This window comes from Astatotilapia calliptera, chromosome 7 (genome assembly GCF_964374335.1).
Source record: "Astatotilapia calliptera chromosome 7, fAstCal68.1, whole genome shotgun sequence".
Taxonomy (NCBI): Eukaryota; Metazoa; Chordata; class Actinopteri; order Cichliformes; family Cichlidae; genus Astatotilapia; species Astatotilapia calliptera.
The window spans coordinates 64,109,708-64,132,268 of NC_137428.1; the positions used below are offsets into that span (position 1 = coordinate 64,109,708).

General features: G+C 39.8%; 2 protein-coding genes across 3 annotated transcripts; one reads left to right on the forward strand and one right to left on the reverse strand.

The window, feature by feature from the left end:
* Window positions 1-6,811: 6,811 nt before the first annotated feature.
* Window positions 6,812-13,672, forward strand: tsg101a (tumor susceptibility 101a). The gene is made up of 10 exons (XM_026176436.2): window positions 6,812-7,219; window positions 8,400-8,487; window positions 8,575-8,640; window positions 9,113-9,276; window positions 9,523-9,649; window positions 9,922-9,979; window positions 10,208-10,302; window positions 11,752-11,954; window positions 12,086-12,325; window positions 12,424-13,672. Exons 1-10 carry the CDS (start codon window positions 7,178-7,180, stop codon window positions 12,511-12,513), a joined length of 1,173 nt encoding a protein of 390 aa, XP_026032221.1. The 5' UTR covers window positions 6,812-7,177; the 3' UTR covers window positions 12,514-13,672.
* A 439-nt stretch (window positions 13,673-14,111) lies between these two features.
* Window positions 14,112-20,568, reverse strand: ldha (lactate dehydrogenase A4). 2 transcript variants are annotated; one of them, XM_026176437.2, is made up of 8 exons: window positions 20,253-20,568; window positions 18,134-18,259; window positions 17,784-17,901; window positions 17,509-17,682; window positions 17,238-17,411; window positions 17,032-17,149; window positions 15,453-15,576; window positions 14,112-15,337 (listed from the first exon to the last, which is right to left on the reverse strand). In XM_026176437.2, the coding sequence occupies exons 2-8, from the start codon at window positions 18,257-18,259 to the stop codon at window positions 15,173-15,175; spliced, it is 999 nt and encodes a 332-aa protein (XP_026032222.1). In that variant the 5' UTR covers window positions 20,253-20,568; the 3' UTR covers window positions 14,112-15,172. The 2 variants fall into 2 exon arrangements, with proteins under 2 accessions (XP_026032222.1, XP_026032223.1); XM_026176438.2 differs by having other exon boundaries at window positions 20,432-20,450.
* Window positions 20,569-22,561: the final 1,993 nt, after the last annotated feature.

A 22,561-nucleotide genomic window follows, 5' to 3' on the forward strand; every position in this document is an offset into this window, starting at 1 on the left:
GTCCCCTTGCAGACTGTGGAATGGGCGCGTGGATGGATTTTGTGAAAAAAATGTCAACTGTTTAGCTATTTAAGATGTATTTACTCTTTGAAAATGTGGCAAATGTATTGCAGGACAGGAATAAAGATGTCAAGATCAAACTGCTTTGGTCCACTCGCCACCAAACTTTTGTTCTTAAGTTTGTGATTTGCTTCCCCCTGCAGGCTACTATGTGTATTCTGCCGTGAAGTTGAAGGACTGGGACAGCTTTGGTTTAATATTGCTTTTGTCTTATAATAAAAGCTGATGACATATATAGATATTCTTGATAAATGTTTTATATTTAACTGCTTATAAGGAAGAGTCCCAGTGTACAACAGCATGAGGCCTATATAATGTGAGAAAATACAGCTCTGATAAGGGGTTCAAAGGGCAATCATAAACCCTGTTTACACATGATTCTACCATAAAACACTGCAGTGACAACAAATTTAATATTGCACAACTGAACTTTAATGTGTAATGTGTAGTTTTTAAAACCCTTCAGGATGGTTAGATGTTAGAAGAAATTAAAATATTACATTTAAGTTATAGTGATAACAAGCGATAGGGCCCTACATTCATTAATGAAAACTGGGCGGTGACCATGTAGTGAATAAGGGAGCAGGCTTTCAAAAGAAGCCTTGGTTTAAAAAAAAAAAGTTTGATTGATGTGGGATTCACACTTGTTAGTTATTTGGCTTACTTTGCAACTGAATTCAATAAAAGTCAGCAATAGTGGGTCAGGCTTGTGTATTTCAGTCACCTCCAGCATCTGAAAAAGAAGGAAGGACTAAACAAGGAACATTGTATAGTATAAGAAAATCACTGAAGTGTATTACGTATTTCCCAGTTTTACATGAGTAAATGGTATCTATGATATTAAATTAGCTCAACTACAGGGAGTGCAGAATTATTAGGCAAATGAGTATTTTGTCCACATCATCCTCTTCATGCATGTTGTCTTACTCCAAGCTGTATAGGCTCGAAAGCCTACTACCAATTAAGCATATTAGGTGATGTGCATCTCTGTAATGAGAAGGGGTGTGGTCTAATGACATCAACACCCTATATCAGGTGTGCATAATTATTAGGCAACGTCCTTTCCTTTGCCAAAATGGGTCAAAAGAAGGACTTGACAGGCACAGAAAAGTCAAGAATAGTGAGATATCTTGCAGAGGGATGCAGCAGTCTCAAAATTGCAAAGCTTCTGAAGCGTGATCATCGAACAATCAAGCGTTTCATTCAAAATAGTCAACAGGGTCGCAAGAAGCGTGTGGAAAAACCAAGGCGCCAAATAACTGCCCATGAACTGAGAAAAGTCAAGCGTGCAGCTGCCAAGATGCCACTTGCCACCAGTTTGGCCATATTTCAGAGCTGCAACATCACTGGAGTGCCCAAAAGCACAAGGTGTGCAATACTCAGAGACATGGCCAAGGTAAGAAAGGCTGAAAGACGACCACCACTGAACAAGACACACAAGCTGAAACGTCAAGACTGGGCCAAGAAAGACTGATTTTTCTAAGGTTTTATGGACTGATGAGATGAGAGTGAGTCTTGATGGGCCAGATGGATGGGCCCGTGGCTGGACTGGTAAAGGGCAGAGAGCTCCAGTCCGACTCAGACACCAGCAAGGTGGAGGTGGAGTACTGGTTTGGGCTGGTATCATCAAAAATGAGCTTGTGGGGCCTTTTCGGGTTGAGGATGGAGTCAAGCTCAACTCCCAGTCCTACTGCCAGTTTCTGGAAGACACCTTCTTCAAGCAGTGGTACAGGAAGAAGTCTGCATCCTTCAAGAAAAACATGATTTTCATGCAGGACAATGCTCCATCACACGCGTCCAAGTACTCCACAGCGTGGCTGGCAAGAAAGGGTATAAAAGAAGAAAAACTAATGACATGGCCTCCTTGTTCACCTGATCTGAACCCCATTGAGAACCTGTGGTCCATCATCAAATGTGAGATTTACAAGGAGGGAAAACAGTACACCTCTCTGAACAGTGTCTGGGAGGCTGTGGTTGCTGCTGCACGCAATGTTGATGGTGAACAGATCAAAACACTGACAGAATCCATGGATGGCAGGCTTTTGAGTGTCCTTGCAAAGAAAGGTGGCTATATTGGTCGCTGATTTGTTTTTGTTTTGTTTTTGAATGTCAGAAATGTATATTTGTGAATGTGGAGATGTTATATTGGTTTCACTGGTAAAAATAAATAATTGAAATGGGTATATATTTGTTTTTTGTTAAGTTGCCTAATAATTATGCACAGTAATAGTCACCTGCACACACAGATACCCCCCTAAAATAGCTAAAACTAAAAACAAACTAAAAACTACTTCCAAAAACATTCAGCTTTGATATTAATGAGTTTTTTGGGTTCATTGAGAACATGGTTGTTGTTCAATAATAAAATTATTCCTCAAAAATACAACTTGCCTAATAATTCTGCACTCCCTATAAAGCAGAGCATTTGGAACTTATTTCTATTCTGTCACTACTGGAGTTGACTGTTATTTATATTAGTGCCACAGAGTCACCCATATGGTATGAATGAAATGATTTATTTGACAGTGATAAGTTAGTGTCATCACTAAATCAGGAAGCAGAAAGCAAGACACATGCTAGCAGATTGATCTAACAGTGACCCATGATGCAAGTCACTTCATGTTTTTATGCCTCTTCTTTAAGCCATGTAGAGTAGTTATTGGTTTTCAGCACGGAAGATTTGCATACTCTCTCTTCCTGGCTTTCAAGGGTCATAAAAGATAAGAGGTTCTCGAAAAGCCATGACAGGCAGACATTCACAGGTCTGACACAGTCATACAGAGTGTTACTGATTGAAAAAAAAAGGTGGCATTTTCTTCTCAGAGAAACTTTAATCATGCCATACAGCGAAGATACGATTAAGAAAATGCTTCCTAAGGTAAGGAATGTTTCATTTATCGCTGGATCAGCGGCTGTAGTTTCATGTACAGATTTCTCCAGTGTTTGTTTGTTTTTTGTCTATTCTCCTTTTAATTTTTGTTATTTTATGTTTTGAAGATATATCTTCGGAAGTGTGTGGCTCATGAAATAAACGTGGCATTAACTTACTTCAGAAACCTTGTGCCCGTAATGGATAAATATGGTAAGGTTCACAGTCCAATGCTGCCGAACTTTGTAAACTCGGTGGAAAAAGGAACGTTGCATTGTAACAGTAACTGCCTTTGCTGTGTTTTGTACAGTTTACAATGATGGAACTACAAAGAACTTGATGAGCTTAACCGGAACCATTCCTGCCACGATTAATAGTAATAACATTCGCATTCCATTTTGTTCTCTTTCATAACAGAATAACTTCAAACAAAAAATATGAAAGGTTAAGAATCTCTCTGATTTTGATATCTTTCTCTTTGCCATTATACAAGATATAACATATAACATTCCTATTTGCCTGTGGATTGAGGAAACCTACCCCCAAACTGCTCCCATCTGCTATATCAGACCCACACAACAGATGATGATCCTCAGCGGAAAGTATATCTCCAGCAATGGTGAAGTCATGCTGCCTTACCTGCGAGAGTGGAAGAATGTGAGAATTGAAGCAATATTTGTTTTCGACAAAGCTGCATGTGGGGTTGATTAGGGGTTGATTTTGCTGGCACTGACACAATGTGGCTGCATAACTCTACAGCCAGAGCGCATGAAAGTGACCCTTTCCTTCTATTATTAGGGGGAGTGTGACCTAATGAGCCTTGTTCAGGTGATGGTTGCCGTGTTTGGAGAATTTCCTCCTGTGTGTATGAAGCCTTCTGCAGAGCCTGAGCAAGCCTCTTGTAAGTAGCACACACAAGCACGAAAGAAGCCTCTATGCTGTCAAAAACAACATCTGTGTCCTGATAAGATGGAGCCAATAATCGAGGAGCCGCCTGATTGAGTTTGAAAATACCTTTCACTTGTCAGAATGTCAGACATGATCATTATTTGATTAACGATATTTATTCTATTTGTTCAGGTTGGCTGCAGTTCCACAGACAACCAGAAGTATTTACAGATACAGATGGAAGTTTATATCTGTCTTTAACAAGAGAAGACGGGCAACCTTTTCAGCAAGAAAATGAAACTAATTGTTAGTATTTTGTGCAATTTGGCAACAGTTTGTGAGAGAAATGTTTTTGTCAGGTTTTCCCCCCATATTGTGGATATGGTATCTATTGACTGTGTGTTAAATAGTGAAGTCTTCAGATATGAAAAAGCATGCTGTATTTTTATATTTCAAATGATTTTCATCACAAATTAGCACCCTTTCATTTGATTTTGTGTGGTAGCAATAAACATTTTAACCACCTTCATTGCTTTACAAGTGCCTCATAAAGATGTTGCTCAACTGCATCAATATTTTCTGGGCTGTTTGGACTTTAGATGGGTGTGGTCCTCTGTCATTTTATAAAAGCCTGTCTTATTTTATAAACTGATATAAAATAGAAAAAAACTACCTCTGTCAATAGAATATAGGTATAAGCTTTTTTCATCAGTGTAAACACATACCCGGAAGACTCTGACTGAAATATAATCTTTTGTAAAAACTGACTGATTTATTCTGTTATTGAAAATAAATAGCTATGTTAAACCTGCATTGCTTGTTATTGTTGAAATAACTCTCATGGAATTGTAGTTCACTAACAAAACATTTGATTTTTGCCCATAATATTTAATATAGCAACTATAAATGGCTGAATATATATAGCCTATGTCTTCCTTGTCCTGCTAAAGAATATAAATGATGGCTAAATGTGTGATTGATGACTATAAGTATGATTTTGGGATACCACATAAAGTTGTGGTCAGAAGTTTCTATACACTCATCATGGGAATCATGGGAATTAGAGGCTTTGCATTTTTTTTAAGCTTAAACACACATGAACACATTTGAATTTATTTTGAATTTTCTCTAATCCATACCGGAGCAAAAGTATACATACAGGCTCACATATACGCATATATTTCCACTGATATTTGTTTAAATGTCCTAAGTTAAGTCAAGTGGCTTTTATTGTCATTTCCAACCATGTACAGTGGTACAGTACAGAGTGGTAGTGGTAGTGAGAGCCCGAATGCTCTGGTACCTCTTGCCAGAAGGCAGCAGGGTGAAGAGTGTGTGTGAGGGGTGTGTGGGGTCCTCCACAATGCTGTTGGCTCTGTGGACAGAGCAGGTGCTATAAGTGTCTGGAGGGAAAAGAGGCTTCAGTGATCTTCTCAGGTGCTGTCACGATCTGTTGTAGGGTATTGCAATCCGGTACGGTGCAGTTTGCATACCAGACAGTGATGCAGCTACTCAGGATGCTCTTGATAGGCTCTCTGTAGAACATGGTGAGAATGGATGGAGGGAGATAGGCTTTTCTCAGCTTCTGCAGGAAGTAGAGACGCTGTTGGGCCTTCTTGAATTTGGTGATCTTGACGACCTCCACAGAGGATCCATCGATGTTAAGTGGACAGTGATTGCGCCATGCTGTCCTGAAGTTGTACCTTGAATAGACTCTTTAGCATCAGTAAGCTTCTGGCATACCTGTGGCTGAATATTTGACCAATTCATTTAAACTGGTTGGCTTGCTGGCATGGCCCAGACTTTTAAACATAATCCATAATTGTGACTTTGGGAAGGCCTTTCCAGAAGCTTGATGTTAGTGGCGATCATGGCTCAAGAGTTGGGAGTTTGCCTTGTAATTGGAAGGTTGCTGGTTCGAGCCCCGGCTCGGACAGTCTTGGTTGTTGTGTCCTTGGGCAAGACACTTCACCTACCAGAAGGGCCGATGGTGCGATATGGCAGCCTTGCTTCTGTCAGTCTGCCCCAGGCTACAACTGTAGCTTGCCTCCACCAGTATGTGACTGGGTGTGTAAAGCGCTTTGGGGTCCCTAGTGGGGACTAGTAAAAACGCTATACAAATACAGGCCATTTAGTGTGCTTTACTCATTTCAAAGCCAGTTTTGATGTATGGTTTGGATCATTGCCCTGTTGGAATATGGAATTGTGTTTAAGTTTCAATCATCATCATAATTTGAGGTAAAAGTAGAAGAATTTGTAAATACCACTGGCAGCAAAACAGCCCTAAAGTGTGATCCTGCCAACACCATGCCTGTCTCAATTTTACTTTAATATGAGATATTTAATATTTAATATGAGCTCTTAAAAATCTCATATCATATTATCCCAATATTATCCCAGTAGAGCACTAAACTCTTGGAATGAAGACTTACTCATGGTTTCTAGAGTATCCAATAGTTGAATGGCAGGAAGAGCCTGCAGCTCTCTCTCTTGTGGAAACAGCTCCTTTGGATTCAGGAGACAGATACTCTCTAGTTTTAAAATTAGATTTAAAACTTGATAACGCTTATAATTAGGGGTAGAGCAGGCTTCCTTCACTCCTAATGCATTTGGATGCCACTGCAACATGTGAATAATTTTTGTATATTCTCTTCCATAATGTTTGTTTTGTCCTTGTCTGCTATGCTCCCCTTTTGTTTCTTCTCTATTGCCTCACCCCGAGTCCTGTTGTGGCAGATGAGTGCCCCTCCCTGAACATGTCATGCTTTAGGTCACTTTTTGTAAAAAGGGAGTTCTTCCTTCCCACGGTAGTCAAGTGTATGGAAGAAATATAGTATCATCAGAATTCAAGTATTCTGTTTGTGTGCATCTCACGGAAGTAAAAACAGTAAACATTAAATAAGATGTAATTATTAATTCATTTGATGTGTACATTTACAGATTTATATCATGGGCTATCGTAGAATTTGGGGATCTTACATTGACGTGTTAATCACACAGGGACCGGAAGCACTAAAGAGAACTGCCGGAAATTCCTTTTGTTGACCATCGGATTTTTGTTTTCAAGCTCCTTTTTACAATTACTCGTTAGCTATTTTGTCGATTTATGAGTTGTTTTTTGAGTATTCGCGTGGAACACAGATACAGTTCCCGTTTACAAGACTGGAAGATTTCTCGTAGTAGCTGAATCACGCCCTTGTTTGAGTCCGCCCGAGCTAGGGCTAACGTTAGCCTTGCATTTACCGGAGCTCCGCTAGCCAGCTTTAGCTTGCATTCGCTGTCACTTTAGCGGTCATAAAAGTCAGCTGTTAAGACGCTTAACTTATTAATAAGAAAAGTGAAAATAAACACCTGAGGAACATGGCAGTAGTCAACGAAAGTAACCTGAAGAAAATGCTAAAGGTAAGTTTGAGCTTGAGTGTTGACTGTTGTAGCTCATAGCGTCCTGTTTGACACTGGCTAACGTTAGAAGCCAGTTTAACATTTCCTGGTACGGTTTTGTTTAATAGACTGTCAATTTTCGCCAAATTTAAGATAATAAAGTATCTTAAATATTGTTTTGGTAAAATATATTGTACTAAATTAGATTGAGGCATAACTGTGTAACCATAGAACACACAGTTGCACATATTATTAATTGAAGTTACTTTGGTTAAAAAAATGAGACCACGGTTTTGGAGGTTACCGTAGACCTGTATTTATATTGCCAGTCGTGTTCAGAATACTTTAGAGAATTGTTTATTACCAGGTTTGTGATGCATCGGTGGGAAAAAGCTAATGACTCTCAATCGGTTGCCAGACCAAGGGACTCTATTGACACTGGTCTTAAACACTTCTCTGATAAAAATGAGTTTAATATGGATAATTGTATCCATACTGGTATTGTACTAATTTACGTTCACAAGGCTTTTCAATTGGATTATTCTAATTTATAAGCAAATGTAAAGAGGCAGTAAATTTAATCTGTAAGGTGTTTCAAGTCCTGTTTACAGTATGTAGAATTAAATAATGGTTCTTCAAGGTCACCCCTTGGAAATTTTATCTGTGGTGTACCACAAGGATCTGTTACAGGTCTATTACTGTTTCAGATTTGTCTTTTGAACATTTCCTTTATGTACGTGATTCTTATCCAGCTCTTGTAGTTTGTGTAAAAATCCTAAGGATATTGAGCTTAGCTCAGTAATAAGAATCTGTTATCCCGCGGTTAGAAGAACAGTAAGCTTGCACTTCATTTGTTGAAGAGTGAAAGTATTATTTCTGATAGTAAAAAAAACAAACAAACGTGGCCTGTCAGTGAAATATAATTCAGTTAACATTAGCTCAACTGACAGTGCAAAATACCTATCAAATAAGTTGACTTTTATTTTTAGTTGTATTTTTTTAGTCATTATTCTGGTAATTAAGTGATATATGTTTTTAGTCTGTGATATGTTTTGGAGTGAAATAAAATCAATCAGTCAATACAAATGATCACTCTCAGTTTGTATGGCACTGAATTTTGAATAGCAGCTTGGTAAACAAAATATTAAAAAAAAAAAAAAAAGTAAAAATATTAATTTTGTCTCCTCTACTTGTTGCCCAGCAATACAAATACAGAGACCTGACTGTTCGTGAAATAACCAATGTGATCTCCCAGTACAAGGATTTGAAGCCAGTCATGGATGCTTATGGTAAATTAAGTAATATTTATCTCCTGTTTTTAACTGCTTGGTTTCACTTGTATGTTGTGTAATGGAATGCATTTGCTTGTATTTCAGTATTTAATGATGGCTCCACAAGAGATCTGATGAGCTTGACAGGAACTGTTCCTGTGAGCTACAGAGGTAATGGATGTTTCTTTGCTCTCTAAAAAGAGGTTTTCCAATAAATTAATAACTTTATATATATTTTTGAAAATTTCAAGCATAATTAAGTGAAGTTTTTTTTTTTTTTTACTACTATTTATAATGTCTACTAGACTACTTTTTTTCTATCCGATGTGGTCACTCTGACTTACTGGATTAACTGCACCTTTTTTTTTCCTTTTTACACCATTATCTCAGGACAAATGCCAAACCTAAACTTTCTCACCTTGTGGATGTGGACAGAAAGCAGTTTTTTTTAATCTTGCTTGAATATCAGACTTTGTGATTTTTTTAAAATGTGTATTTGATGTACAAAGATACATAAAATGTGTTTCACTTAATATGTTCTTGATAATAGAATATGGAGTTTGTTAAATATTAAGGGAGGAGTGAGGACATTAAGGTTTTGGACAATAGCTATATTATAACACTGTGTATTTGATTTCTGTAGGTAATGTGTACAACATCCCAGTGTGTTTGTGGCTCCTGGACACATATCCCTACAACCCACCTATATGTTTTGTCAAACCTACCAGCGCTATGATGATCAAAACTGGCAAGCACATAGATGCTAATGGAAAGATTTACCTGCCGTATCTACATGAATGGAAACATGTAAGTAGTAATTCTTTTAATCCATGTTTAAAAACATGTTTTAAGGTATTAAAAGCATGTAGTGTGACAACTAGAGTTTCTGCACACAAAAATGTAGCTCAAAGAATTTACTAGATGGAGAAAAAGGCAACATTTTGGTATGCTGGATTATAGGACAAAAAAAGTGCCTTTGTGGCTCGAGATATCATTTGCATTCTTAACTTGCCTGGCAATTTGGTTAATAAAATGTGTCTCACTGTTTTATAGCCTCAATCAGACCTGTATGGTCTGATTCAGGTGATGATTGTGGTGTTCGGGGAGGAGCCCCCTGTGTTTTCTCGTCCGACCACACAAGCTCCTTACCAAGCCTTTCAAGCAGCCGGACCCCCAAATTGTGAGTGACATACATTTCTTGTACACAGTAGTCTGTGAATTTTTTTCCCCAAAGTGTTAGAAATTAGGTTTTTTTTGTTTGTTTTTTTAATGGTGCATTTACTTCCTTGGGCACCAGATGGAGCTCACATACTATGGCAACACAATACTGAAACTGATACTTTATCTCTGTCTCTTCTGTGTGCCTGTGAGCAGTCCCAAAAAAAATCAATGAAACCTTTGACCTTTGTGTCCTGAGATCTCGTTTTTTGTCTCTCTCTCTCTCTGCTGCAGCTTCCTACATGCCTGGCATGCCTGCAGTGTCACCATATGGTCCAAATCCTAACTCTGGGTAAGATTTCTCCCAAGCCCTTTTATTTGCTGCCTACAGCTAACACTTATATGTGTGACACAACAAATTCAATATGTTTGATGGTGGAGTATTCACTGACTTTTATTATCAAGACACTGCAGCACTGGCTCTGTTACATGTACAGCTGAATTTTGCAAATACGGTCTTGAAATGTTTCAGAATAGAAAATGTAAAGCATTAGCTTGACAATCATCTAACTATTTTCAGAGGCTACCCAAGTTATCAGTACCCAGGGGGGAACTCTTACCCAGCCACTGCTGGACCGGCACACTACCCCACCCAGACTCCAGTTTCCACAGTGGGTAAGTATTACATCCAGCATCTGGGTGCATATGTTTTCTACTTCCAGGTATCTTTGAAATATTAATGTAGAACAGTTTTAATTCTCAGCAAAAAACGTTATTCACCCTTGATAAAACTTTATGATCTTTAGTTAATCCATACTGAGACACTTGACCTTTTGACTTCGACTCTCTCACCCTCTGAATAACTTCAGTAGCGTACCAAGTCACCAGTGAAAGGTCATTAGTGTAACTAGAGTGGGGTCTATTAAAGGCCAAAGGGTGGGATGGCCCTGAACGGAAAGGGAAAGCTTCTTTTTGCCCCCCACAACTTAAACTTCAGAAGCACACAGGTCTATATTTAGGTTTGGAACAGTAAAGGAGAAGAAATGGGGTCACCTAGTGGGTGAATTAACTCTGACATTTGTGGCGCTGACTCCAGACTGTACACAAGGTGGTCTTGACTCTGCAGACATTTGCCAGTATATTTACTGCTATATAATCTGGAATTTGCCAGTCCTTGAACTGTCTTGTGTAGCTAGTATAAAACACTAATAAATAAACATGTAAATTGTTTTACAATACAGTCCAAAATACCAGCTGTAATGCTTAGTAAGGTTGCCTACATGGAATTTGTTTTTCAATAAAAGTATGAATTTGTTAAGATGTAATTTTCCTTCTGTTGCTTTTTTCACCACCATCCTACAATATTGTTGTCACTGTGGATAGTGCTACAACCAGAACATAAATCATAGATTGGCCAATGGGTGTTAAACTGAAACTAAAACTGGAGGCCAATAAATGGCTTAACTGGGAAAATCATGTGAATACTTCATTCATTTTCCATCATTCTGGAAAACACCCTTTTGGACCCTTTTGTTTGTATATAAACCTTGTTGTCAGATTTCTCTGTGGTGATGCCTTGCTGTGCCTATAAATACTGTTGAAAATATTTTAAATGTAGTGTGAATTGTTTGAACTGAATAACTGCAATGCAAGGATGAATAGTGGAGAGTTTTTCTTGGCTCATAGTGAGCTTTAGGGAGTGACTATGTGCGCTGGTAGAGTTGGTCTGTGTATATAGTAAAGGCCACAAGTCCATGTTACCATATTTGACAGAAATCTGTGCATTTTCCTCTTGCCTCCACCAAGAACCTGAAAAAAATGTCTGTTATGGTTTAGTCAAACATCCTCACCTTAGGGTGGCACAGTTTCTCTGTGGAAGAAAAGCCTCCACAGAATTATGATTTAAATTATCATTTTTACAGTTATCTGAAGATGATTAGCTTTTGTCAATTTACAGTAAAGGCCCTTTTACATAGGACATGGTATGTGTAAAAGAGACTTAACAAAATCAAATATAATTATATTTGGGTGAGATTATGGTTTAAGTTGTAGTAGTATCTTTTTTTCCATCTGGCTCTCCTGTTCACTGTCTCAGATGACTTATTATAATCTCTTCCTCTTAAGGCCCAAACAGAGATGGCACCATTGGCGAGGACACCATCCGGGCATCTCTAATTTCTGCAGTGAGTGACAAGCTTCGCTGGAGAATGAAGGAGGAGATGGACAGAGCTCAGGCAGAGTTGGATGCCCTGAAGCGAACAGAAGAGGACCTGAAGAAAGGACATCAGAAACTGGAAGAGATGATCTCAAGACTGGACCAGGAAGTGGTGAGAGATGATCATACTTTCAGTGTTAAATCTTTCTGTTTGTTTTGTTCTCTATTCACCACAGATAACTGTTACAGCAGTCATTTTTGAGATTTGCTAAATATGTGCAATCATCACGATGTTTCCACTAGACTGAAGTTGACAGGAACATCGATCTGCTGAAGAGAAAAGACGAGGAGCTGAGCGAGGCCTTGGAGAAAATGGAAAACCAGTCGGAGAATAATGACATTGATGACGTCATTGTGCCCACAGCGCCATTGTACAAACAGATCCTGAACCTGTACGCTGAAGAGAATGCAATTGAAGACACAATCTTCTACCTGGGCGAAGCCCTCCGCAGGGGTGTCATAGACCTGGAAGTTTTTCTCAAGGTAACCAGATCTAGATAGCTGCTAGCACATATAAGCAGAAACAAGTATACAGACACTTTAACCTATCTGCCTCTTTTTTTTTTTTTTTTCTGTTATAGCATGTACGTCTTCTGTCCAGGAAGCAGTTCCAGCTTCGTGCTCTTATGCAAAAAGCCCGCAAGACTGCTGGGCTTAGTGACCTCTACTGACCCACGCTTACTACCTAGAAACATTCATATCTTCATGCTCTCTTACTCTCTTCTATCATCTTGTATATCAACCAGCTGCTCTATTTTATAGTCTTATATTGAATTTATTCTGATAGAAATTTGAACAGCACCAACAAAGACAAAATACATATTTGAATGGTAAATTGCAGCCATAGTTGTAGCTAGACAGTTTAGATTTTAAACTAACCAAACACTCCTTTGAGGTCATTGTGTAAGGACATGACCTAAACATGAGAGGGTTATTTTTATGACCAAATATTAAAAGCAAAAAACACTGTCATGACATTAAATTTGGCCTAAAGCTTACAGGTTCTGTTGGCAATTTCTTTGCCATAACACATGATTTGGCTAGTAGGTACAGATGGTAGGGGCTTAAGTACAGATGGTAGGGGCTAAAAGTGAAGAGCTTTGTAGAGAGCCCATATGATCACTCCCTTTTGTAATGAAAAGATATGTCTGTAAATACACAGGAGTACTTTTCAGGAAGGGAAGGGTTCATCCTCAGGATTTCTGTTCATGTTTCAGTAGCCATGAAGTTATATCCATTAACCTGAACCGATTTGTTTGGGTCAGACATTCAGCTTTAATTTGAGCTCTTATCCCACTTGCACACACTACTATTACTACATTATTTTCCATTTGTATGTCTCCTTATGGAGGGTGTGTGTGTGTGAGAGAGAGAGGTTCTTTCAGTGTGTGGCGGCTGCTTGTTATACCCGTTGACTGCTTTAACCAGTCAATCATGTACATTTTTTTGTTTCACTCTGTAGAGTGTCTAAGGTAGGTGGCAGGCTTGGCATACATTACTGGATCGTAAAGGAATTTCTCCATTGTATCTGATTTATTTTCTTTTTTCCCATGCTGTCCATTCTCAGTCCTGCTGAGAAGGTTAAAGTAAACATAAGTTAAAAATTTGTGAATAAAACTGGGTGTTAAGAGGTACAAAAGTAAACAAATGTACTAATCAAAACTTTAACTTGTGTAAAGTTTTTTTTTTCTTGAATTTAGCCTTTTACTAAATGCACTTTGAATTGTATTATAGATTTTGTTTTGTTTTTTTTCCTCAGTTTAACCATAGGCAACTTGCTCTTTTATGTAAAGATGTAAATCAGTACAAATAAATTGATTTAATAGGTCATCTCCTTTTAGTCATGTCATTCATGTGGCTTGCATAATTGATATTATTCAACGATTTTCTGTGTTGCACAACCAAAAGGTAGCGGTGGTTCAGAGTGTACCAACTTGAAGATTGGTGCTCTAGTCTGTACACCAAAGGCCAAAATAATGAACTATAATTTCCTCCACTGGTTTGTAGAACTGCTTTCTGTAAGAAAACTGCTCTTAACACAGACCACTTATGAAACCAGTGATAGTTACATATTAAAATGCTAGTGGTTGTGAGCAGGTAGAATAGTATGAATACGAGTAATTTAAAGGCAAGTTAAATATTTTGAAGTCTTGCATGAAAAGCTCAGATCAGCCTCATATTGGGCAACAGCTGACCCAGCAGCTCCGCAAACAAACGGACCCCCAACCCCAGGTTTGATGGTAAATGCAGGACAGAACACAGGACAAACTTGAATAATCCTGGCAGATTTATTTGATGTTACAGCAAACAGCTTAATATCCAGCTGCCATGACATGTTTCCCAGTAACTTATTGATAAATCCTCTTTAATATTGTAACATTAATACATAAATAGATCTAACATTTATAAATAGAATTTGTTTTTAATGTTCTTTTCCAGAGTCAGGTGGTGTAATAAAAAAAAAAAACAAAAAAACAAAAAAACAAAAACCACCTGTTAGAACATTTAGGGTACACAAGCAACTTTTGTTTTAAATGACTGTAGCAGTCTTATGATTCATAACCCAACCCTTTCCCACTGGCTCTGTTATCTGAGTTATATTATGGCAGTCACATTTTATCCTTAATAGATGTAAACTTTGCCAGTTTTTTTTGTGTGCCATGAAATTTGCTTTCAAAAGTATTTTGTCAGTGCACTTGTGGTTAGGCTTTAAGAAGGCTTCAGTACCAAGAAAGTTTATGGAAGTCTGCTTTACTATAATATAAGGTACTTTGGTATCATAAGATTTTGGACCAGTGACATATGCAGCAGTGTTACTGTGGGTGAATAGGAAGCCCTCCTCATACAGAATGGAATGTCTCCATTATACTCCAAGATATAAACAGAGATTACCAAGTGGAGAAACATAACTTCAACGGCCACAGAATGCATACAGACTGACCTAGGAGTGTACAGAAAAAGCAATAACAGTACTCGTAACATACAGTACACAGAATATATATGCACAAAGACTGCATGATTTCAGAGAGGACAAATGGATGACAAATACTTACTCTCCAACACAGGCTGACTTTACGGATACGAGCATGAGTTTCCAAAAATTTCATGGAAGATCAAGGCCAGGTTGAAGGAAGCAAAGGAAAATGACACCTGTATGTGAATCTCTCAAACGTAAAACCCAGCTTTGAGTGGTTTAGTTACAAGCACTTGGCCTTTTAAGAAATTCACAGGTGACATCAACCAATTACAATGAGAGACACAAGAGGGAAACTAGGAGGGAGTCACATGGTGTCATTTTAGGGACAACTGGAGAATTCAGAGACGTGCTTTTCACAGAGTGAGCTCCTTCTGTACACCCCACAGGGTCTCAGCACTCTTCACCAGCTGCTTCTCCTCCTCAGGCTTCAGCGTCATGTGAATGACATCTGTCAAGCCACTGTTGCCCAGGATACAAGGGATGCTCAGGAAGACTTCCTCCTTCACCCCATGCATGCCCTATACAGTAAAAGGCAAGGAAATGTGATAGTTACAAGCTGACCTTGTCACATCTGTGGAAAGTATAGCATTTTCTTTTCAGCAAGTAAAAATAAAGACTGAAATCCTCATCTACCTGGACAAGTGTAGACACAGGGTGCACTTTGTGCAGATTCTTCATGATACTTTCCACTAGGTCAGCAACAGACATACCAATGGCCCAGGAAGTATAGCCCTTCAGCTTGATAACCTCATAGGCTCTGCAGCATGGACAAGAAATAAAAATGAGCATGGCATATAACAGACTGAAAGGAGAAATGTGTCATGTTGTGCGATTTCTTTTTTTAACAAGTTTATAGTAGACATTGATTGCAGCCACTGGTATTTGCATGAGAAACTTAAATTTGACGAGTTGCCCATAAGAGTTTTGAAAACAGGGATACAAAATTGATTTTTAATTAAAATATTTAACTGCCTTTAAAAGATAAGACAAATGAGTTCTACTAGCCATACAGAGGTGCACATTTACAGATACCATTTCTTCTGTTGAAACAACACATGTGGATTTCTCTCATCTTTGTAAAGATAAGTGAAATGATAAGACTCAACTGGGACACAAAGAACATTGTATTGCACATGGCTGAACTCTAAAGACCCAGCTATTACAATACAAGTCTACTGATTGGCAGACAATAAATGATGGTGCAATATTAACCTTTCTGCAGAGAGTTGCATACAACTTTCAGACATACCAATACAGATAATGGGTCATACGGCGTCATTACTGCCATTTATGGATTCAGTGTTAATCATTGTCAGGCACTTCAGTTAGACACGAGTCAAAGAGAACAAGTGAGCTTTAGGCTACGTTCACACTGCAGGTCTTAATACTCAATTCCGATTTTTTGATCAAATCCGATTTTTTTGTCTGCTCGTTCACACTACAAATAAAATGCGACAGCAAACGCGCTCTAGTGTGAACGCTCAAAGCGGCCCGCATGCGCAAAAGAAGATGTCACACACAACGCGCTCTGTTTAGACCCAGAGCAACAGTATTGTTTGACTGATGGCCCTTAATATAAAGACTTCGGACTTCACGTTTCCCAATTTTTGCTTTAAGTTATTTTGTTATTTACATAATAATGTAAATAACCTAATAATGATCCTTATTGCTGTTTAAGAGAGGAGCGGTGCTTCAAAGGATAGCTGCAGATTTCTGTCAGAATCTGCAGATTATACAGTACAAATAAAATGTTTACGTTGTCTTCCCAACAGTTTCACTTACATCTACACTGGATGGCCAGGAAGCGTTCGCGATGTCTTCTCGGGCGCTTCTCTGGCGCTGATAATTGGCTTCAGTCTTGTGTTGGTGACGTAAAAGGCGGATTTAATGCGACTTGACCGTTCAAACAGCAGTCGCTTTCTAATACATCGGATATGTATCGGATTCAGTACCACATACGAAAGTGACCCAGATCGGATTTGAAAATATCGGATTTGCGCCGTTCACACTGTCATAGCATGATCGGATATGGGTCGCATAGGGTCAAAAAAAATCGGATTTGATGCGCTTTCGCCTGCAGTGTGAACGTAGCCTTAGTCTAACACAGCATTTCATGGGGAATAGTATAGGCACTCCATACATGTTGTTAAAAACAAAAATCAGTATGTTTGAAGAGGATGACAGACTCCAGCAAATAAATTGCAACACTCACCCATCAACCACCATCTTGTGCACTGCCTTCCAGTCCTCTGGGTCACCCTCAGCCCCCATCTTTGGGTTGAGGCCTTGAAGAGAAACTCCAGCAACGTTCACACCACTCCACACAGGCACTACGAGAAAGAAATACACCCCACTGAAACAGGAAATTCTGAACTGTACGTGACAGTATAAATTTCGCAAATAATGTCGCTAGCGTACCACTAGAGTCTCCATGCTCTCCGATGATCCAACCATGGCAGCTAGAAGGATGCAGGTGGAGCTTCTCTCCCATGATGTGGCGGAAACGAGCAGAGTCGAGGTTAGTGCCAGAGCCAATCACACGGTGACGGGGGAAGCCACTCAGTTTCCAGGCAACATAGGTCAGGATGTCCACTGGGAAGGTGCCAAATGAGAAATTATCAGCCATTAATCTGCTTCGAACAGGAATTGGACCATGTAAACCCCACATGATGTAGACTCCTTGTCTAACCTGGGTTGGAGACCACCATCAGGATGCAGTTGGGGCTGTACTTGACGATGTTGGGGATGATAAACTTGAAGATGTTAACGTTACGCTGCACCAGATTGAGACGGCTCTCGCCCTCCTGCTGGCGGGCACCTGCAGTCACTACCACCACCTTAGAGTTGGCTGTCACACTGTAGTCTGAAGAGATGGAGGGAGGGAAAAAAAAAAAAAAAAAAAAAGTTGTATTCCACTCCAGGTTAGTCAGCAAGTAAACTAAATGACAGTTTGTCAATTCTCACCTTTATCAGCTACAATCTTGTGCGTCTTAAGGAAGAGGGATCCGTGCTGCAGGTCCATCGCCTCACCCTTCAACTTGTCCTCCATCACATCAACCAGTGCCAGCTCATCACACAAGTCCTAATTATTATATTATAGGTCAATTTAACAACCAAACAAACTTTACATAACACAGCAAACACATCATTTCTGGTAAATGTCGTTGGATCTGGTAAGTCTATTGCTCTAGCCATCACAACCTTTACATCTGTCCCAGTGAAATCCTATTGAGTAAACCTTTTTCAATCCCCAAATAAGGATAGTAGCAATCTTCTTAATTTCAACAAGTTTATTCCCCTCCTACCCGTCTTACCTTGAGCAGGATACTGACAGCAGTGGCCATGCCCACCATGCCAACACCCACTACAGTCACTTTGCACCTGCTGCCAACAGGCTCCTCCTTCATCACATGGCCAATGAGCTTCTCCATGGTGGACATCTATTAAAAGTAAAGATAAAGGAAATGAAGGATATGAGACACAAGACGTAAGGACGCCATGCAGAAGTATAAAGGGGAAGAGAATGAAGGGAAAAGGTTGGGGGGGTAAACAGAGGGGAGTGAGAGAGCATGAAGAAAGCGAGACGCATAATCTATGAAGCAATTTGAATGTGTGGTTACTAGTTGGCTCACAAAAAAGTTTCCATGACTAATTTCACATCCCACAATGAATCAAGCCTGGATTTTATTGTATTTCATCATTACAGAACTGAAATGTCATTTTCATTTGAACACTTTCATTAAGGTTGAGAGATTGAGCTTTAAAGAGCCTCTCCTTGCATCCATGGCAACCACTGCTTTTGAAAGCACTGCAGCTTGCCTCTGTGCAACAGGGAACATCCCCAGATGACCTCACATGCACACACACTGCGTTTCCTGGCTCCACCACCGGTGTGACAAGGCACAGTTTCCACTGAGACGTGTAGATGAGCACGTATGGCCAAGTACAGGCCCAGATTAATGCACTGAGACATCTACTAGAGCTCACTTGAAACCTCTAAAGTGTATGAATGTGACTTTACATCTTCCATGATTTATGTCCTCGGTAAAGCTTTCCCAAACGGGTTTATGGTGCCAATTGATCCCTTCTAGTCTTAAATGCGGCGCCGTTAAGAGAAGAGGATAAAGCAGCCTCTGCATTAGGGTGCGGCTTACTTTTGAATGAGCATCCACTAGTGTACAAGTGACCAGTGTCCTTGAGCTGCCAGGCATCTATCAGTTTACTTGAAACAAACAAGATGGCTGGAGCCAGAATGTCAGTCTGACATCAAGGTGACCATCTACAGCTTGTATATACAGTTTGCTCAAAACTGTAGGATAAAAATGTAGTAGTGTAATCCATACTACATGTACCAGCATTTGGACCCATTATAATCTAGGATTATTGCCAGTGTTCTATATGGGACAGTGCTTCACTGCTGTGCTCCACAAACCAGGCAAACTGCTTCCTTAGTTGCCTGAATAAGAGGACGACTTTTAGTAGCTGGAAGAGTATAATGGGACATTACACACAGTCCTAGTGTTATCATGTTTCCCAACATTATTGTGCTCATTTGGTTAATTCTTTTGCCAGCAGGCCACTAAAGGCTATACAGGGTGTCAGGTAACGGCTGCCGTTCAGCATCTCAGTTACAATGCTGCTGCACATCTCTTGTCCACATCTGAATTCAAGAAAAGACTGTTGTTGAATTTAAGTCCTAGAAAAGCTTTACCGCCCTGCAGTCGTCATAGAACCAGACATTAATAGTTTCCCCACAGTCTGCATCTGTCAAATATTTATCCACAACTCTGTGCCAAGAAAGGTCCGATGAATCAGACAAAGCCGACAACGCGGGGACGGCATTTCTGGCAAAGCCATAAAACACCAACAAGACAATTAAAGACACTGCGTCCCTGCGATAGGCAAGCACGCCCAAGCACAGTAAATTGCAAGGGCCAGGGTCATTTATAGCTGTTGGAAGATGGTCGCCACCGCGGCTGTAGGCATGCGTAGCCAATGCGCATTTTACGTCACCAAAACCCAAGCGCCTCGATCACGGGGATGGATTCAAACAGAAAGAACATAAAAAGGTTTTTAAACACCAACGAGTCGGAATATTTCCTGTTTTTATTACATTTTATACAACGGGCGAATAAAATACTCCATAATAGCCCACAAGTAACTATGCATCTGCAGAATGCCCAAGACAACCTGTTACCTCTGCTTGACTTGTTTACTTATGCTATAAGGGAAATAATACTGACAGAAATCTTAACTGATTTAATCTGCAGCTGAACCCAATTAATACTGATTACACATCGTCACGCCCCGGTCTGTCCTCTAGCACGCGGTTTGAGACATTCAGCTTTTAAAATCTTTAAATAAAAAACAGTCTTTAGAGAGTCCTGGGTGCAGATGTGGTGTGTAGAGTCAGAGTACCGCGACCCATCTTACCTTGAAGGTTTCAAAGAAACGGGTGAAAACAGGAGTTGGAATGTGTCAGCTCCACACTAACGCTCTTTGACTGAAGTGCTGCCGGTGTGAGGGTGTCTCCCCGTATTTAAAGACAGCCTCCGGCGTGGACGTTACGTACCTACATATTAATGAGGTCGGATGGTTGTGTGGGCACTAACCCGTGTTGAATGTCACGTCCACGGCAGGATGCGGTACTGAGGTCTGGTATAATCTGCTCTGTGTCCTTTAATATTTTCAGGCAACTTGCATTTAAAACGATGGAAAACACGCACTCCGTTCTCGCCTGTGATAGATTAACGCACAGGTTACAGTGTAAGGTGAAAGTACAGGGACGCACTGCGCAGTCTGTCACAGTCCGCACATAGAAGAAATAGTTCCCACCTAAATTACTTCAAAAAGCCTCCGTGCTGGTTTCTAATGCAGTTCTGTCATCCACACGGACACAGTAACAGATAATGATTTTAAATGAGGGTAGCAACATTCTCAACATAGCATTATAACCGCGGCTTGGTTGCCGGACGTGAGTGGATATTTCGTGACAATAATAAGGGAATTTGTGTTAAAAGTGTGTAAGTCACCGAGATAAATATCACGTGGCTGTTAATTTAACAGGAAACGTTACGGTTTTGATTTGAGGATAGCCTTTCATACGCCGCCCATGTGGCCGTGACTGGAAGGAAACAGTGACTGTGTCGTCATACAGTCAGACGAGCAGCATTTCGCGCCACCTCCTGTCCACTCTGAGTTATTTCAAAACTAGTCGAGTTACTCACCCGTGTGCAATAAAACAACTCATTTGTCCTACATGTCAGGGGAAGTTTTCTTACACAGATATGATTCGGCTGGCAAAAGGCACGGAAACCAGCATCCCACCCCCCACCCCGCCTTATTAAAATTAAGTGTTCTGAATCATCAAGTGGCCTACACTGGCACAAAAAAGTGTGCTCTCAGACTGTCGATTGCTGTTGGCTGCTCTTTACACCTCTCCCGACTTGAATTTTTTTGTTGCAAAACAAAAGCTTTCAGTTAGGACTATTTCACCAACGTGATGTCCTCTTGGCTCACAGCTTTCAATGCATTTTTGAGCATGTGAGAAAAAAAACACATGAAAATAAATGGACGATAAAAGGTCAAATCGGGTCGACTTTAGTTAAATCGCTTTTCTGGGCAGTTTAAAACCAAAGATTTAATAGTGGAGTGATTATGCACCCTTTTCTCATTTTAATAAGGTTATCAGTCATTGCTAATTGAAAAGTTCACTCAAATGAATGTACAAATTATGCTGCAATGTGTAATTTTCTAAGCATGCCCGTTTAATATATATCCTTCTGGAAGCAATGTGTTTGATGAAGTTGGAAACTGAAATTGTCACCTATTTATTTGACACAGTTCTTGGAGGATATGGAAAAGAGAATTCAAGTATCCCAGAGGATTTTCTGTCAGAGCACGTGTGAATAGTGGAATATGTTAACTTGCCCTTGAAAGGATCATAAAGATAACTTAGGTATTCTTCAGTCATGACACCTAAAATACGCACTCACACAGGCCCTGGCCACTTTGTTAGGTACAGCTGTTCAGCTGTGATTCACATGGCAGGAACTCACTCCATTTACTCATGTAGACATAGCCAAGGCAGCCTGCTGAAGTTCAAACTGAGCATCAGAATAGAAAAGGAAGGTGATTTAAGTAACACAAAATGTGACATGGGTTTTGATGCTAAACAGGCTGGTGTGAGTATTTCAGAAACGTCCAGTGTACTGGGGTTTTTCTATACTGTTTACAGAGGATGGCCTGAAAAAAAGGACCTATCCAGTGAAATGCAGTTCTCTGGGAGAACATGCCTTATCATGCCAAAGTTCAGACAAGAGTGACCAGACTGCTTCAGTCTGATAGGAAGGCAACAGTAATTCAAATAACCATTAGTTATAACCAGGGTATGTAGAAGAACATCTCAGGTTGCACAACACATTGAACTTTGAAGTATAGGAGCAGCAAATCACACAAGTTGCCACTCCTGTGTAAGAACAGGAAACTGAGGCCACAGTTGGCATTAGTTCACTAAAATTGGACAATAAAACATTGCATCATCTGATTCTGACATTCTGATGGTAGGTTCAGAATCTGGCAAAAAAGAAAATTATAGGATGAAGTCATCCTGCCTTGTATCAACAGTTCAGTCTGGTGGTGGTGGGATCTATTTTCTTTGCATACTTTGGCTTCCTTAGTAGGGGAGACCGGGGATAGTTGTAACGTGGGTCAGTTGTAACACTTCCAATTTCTCCAATCAG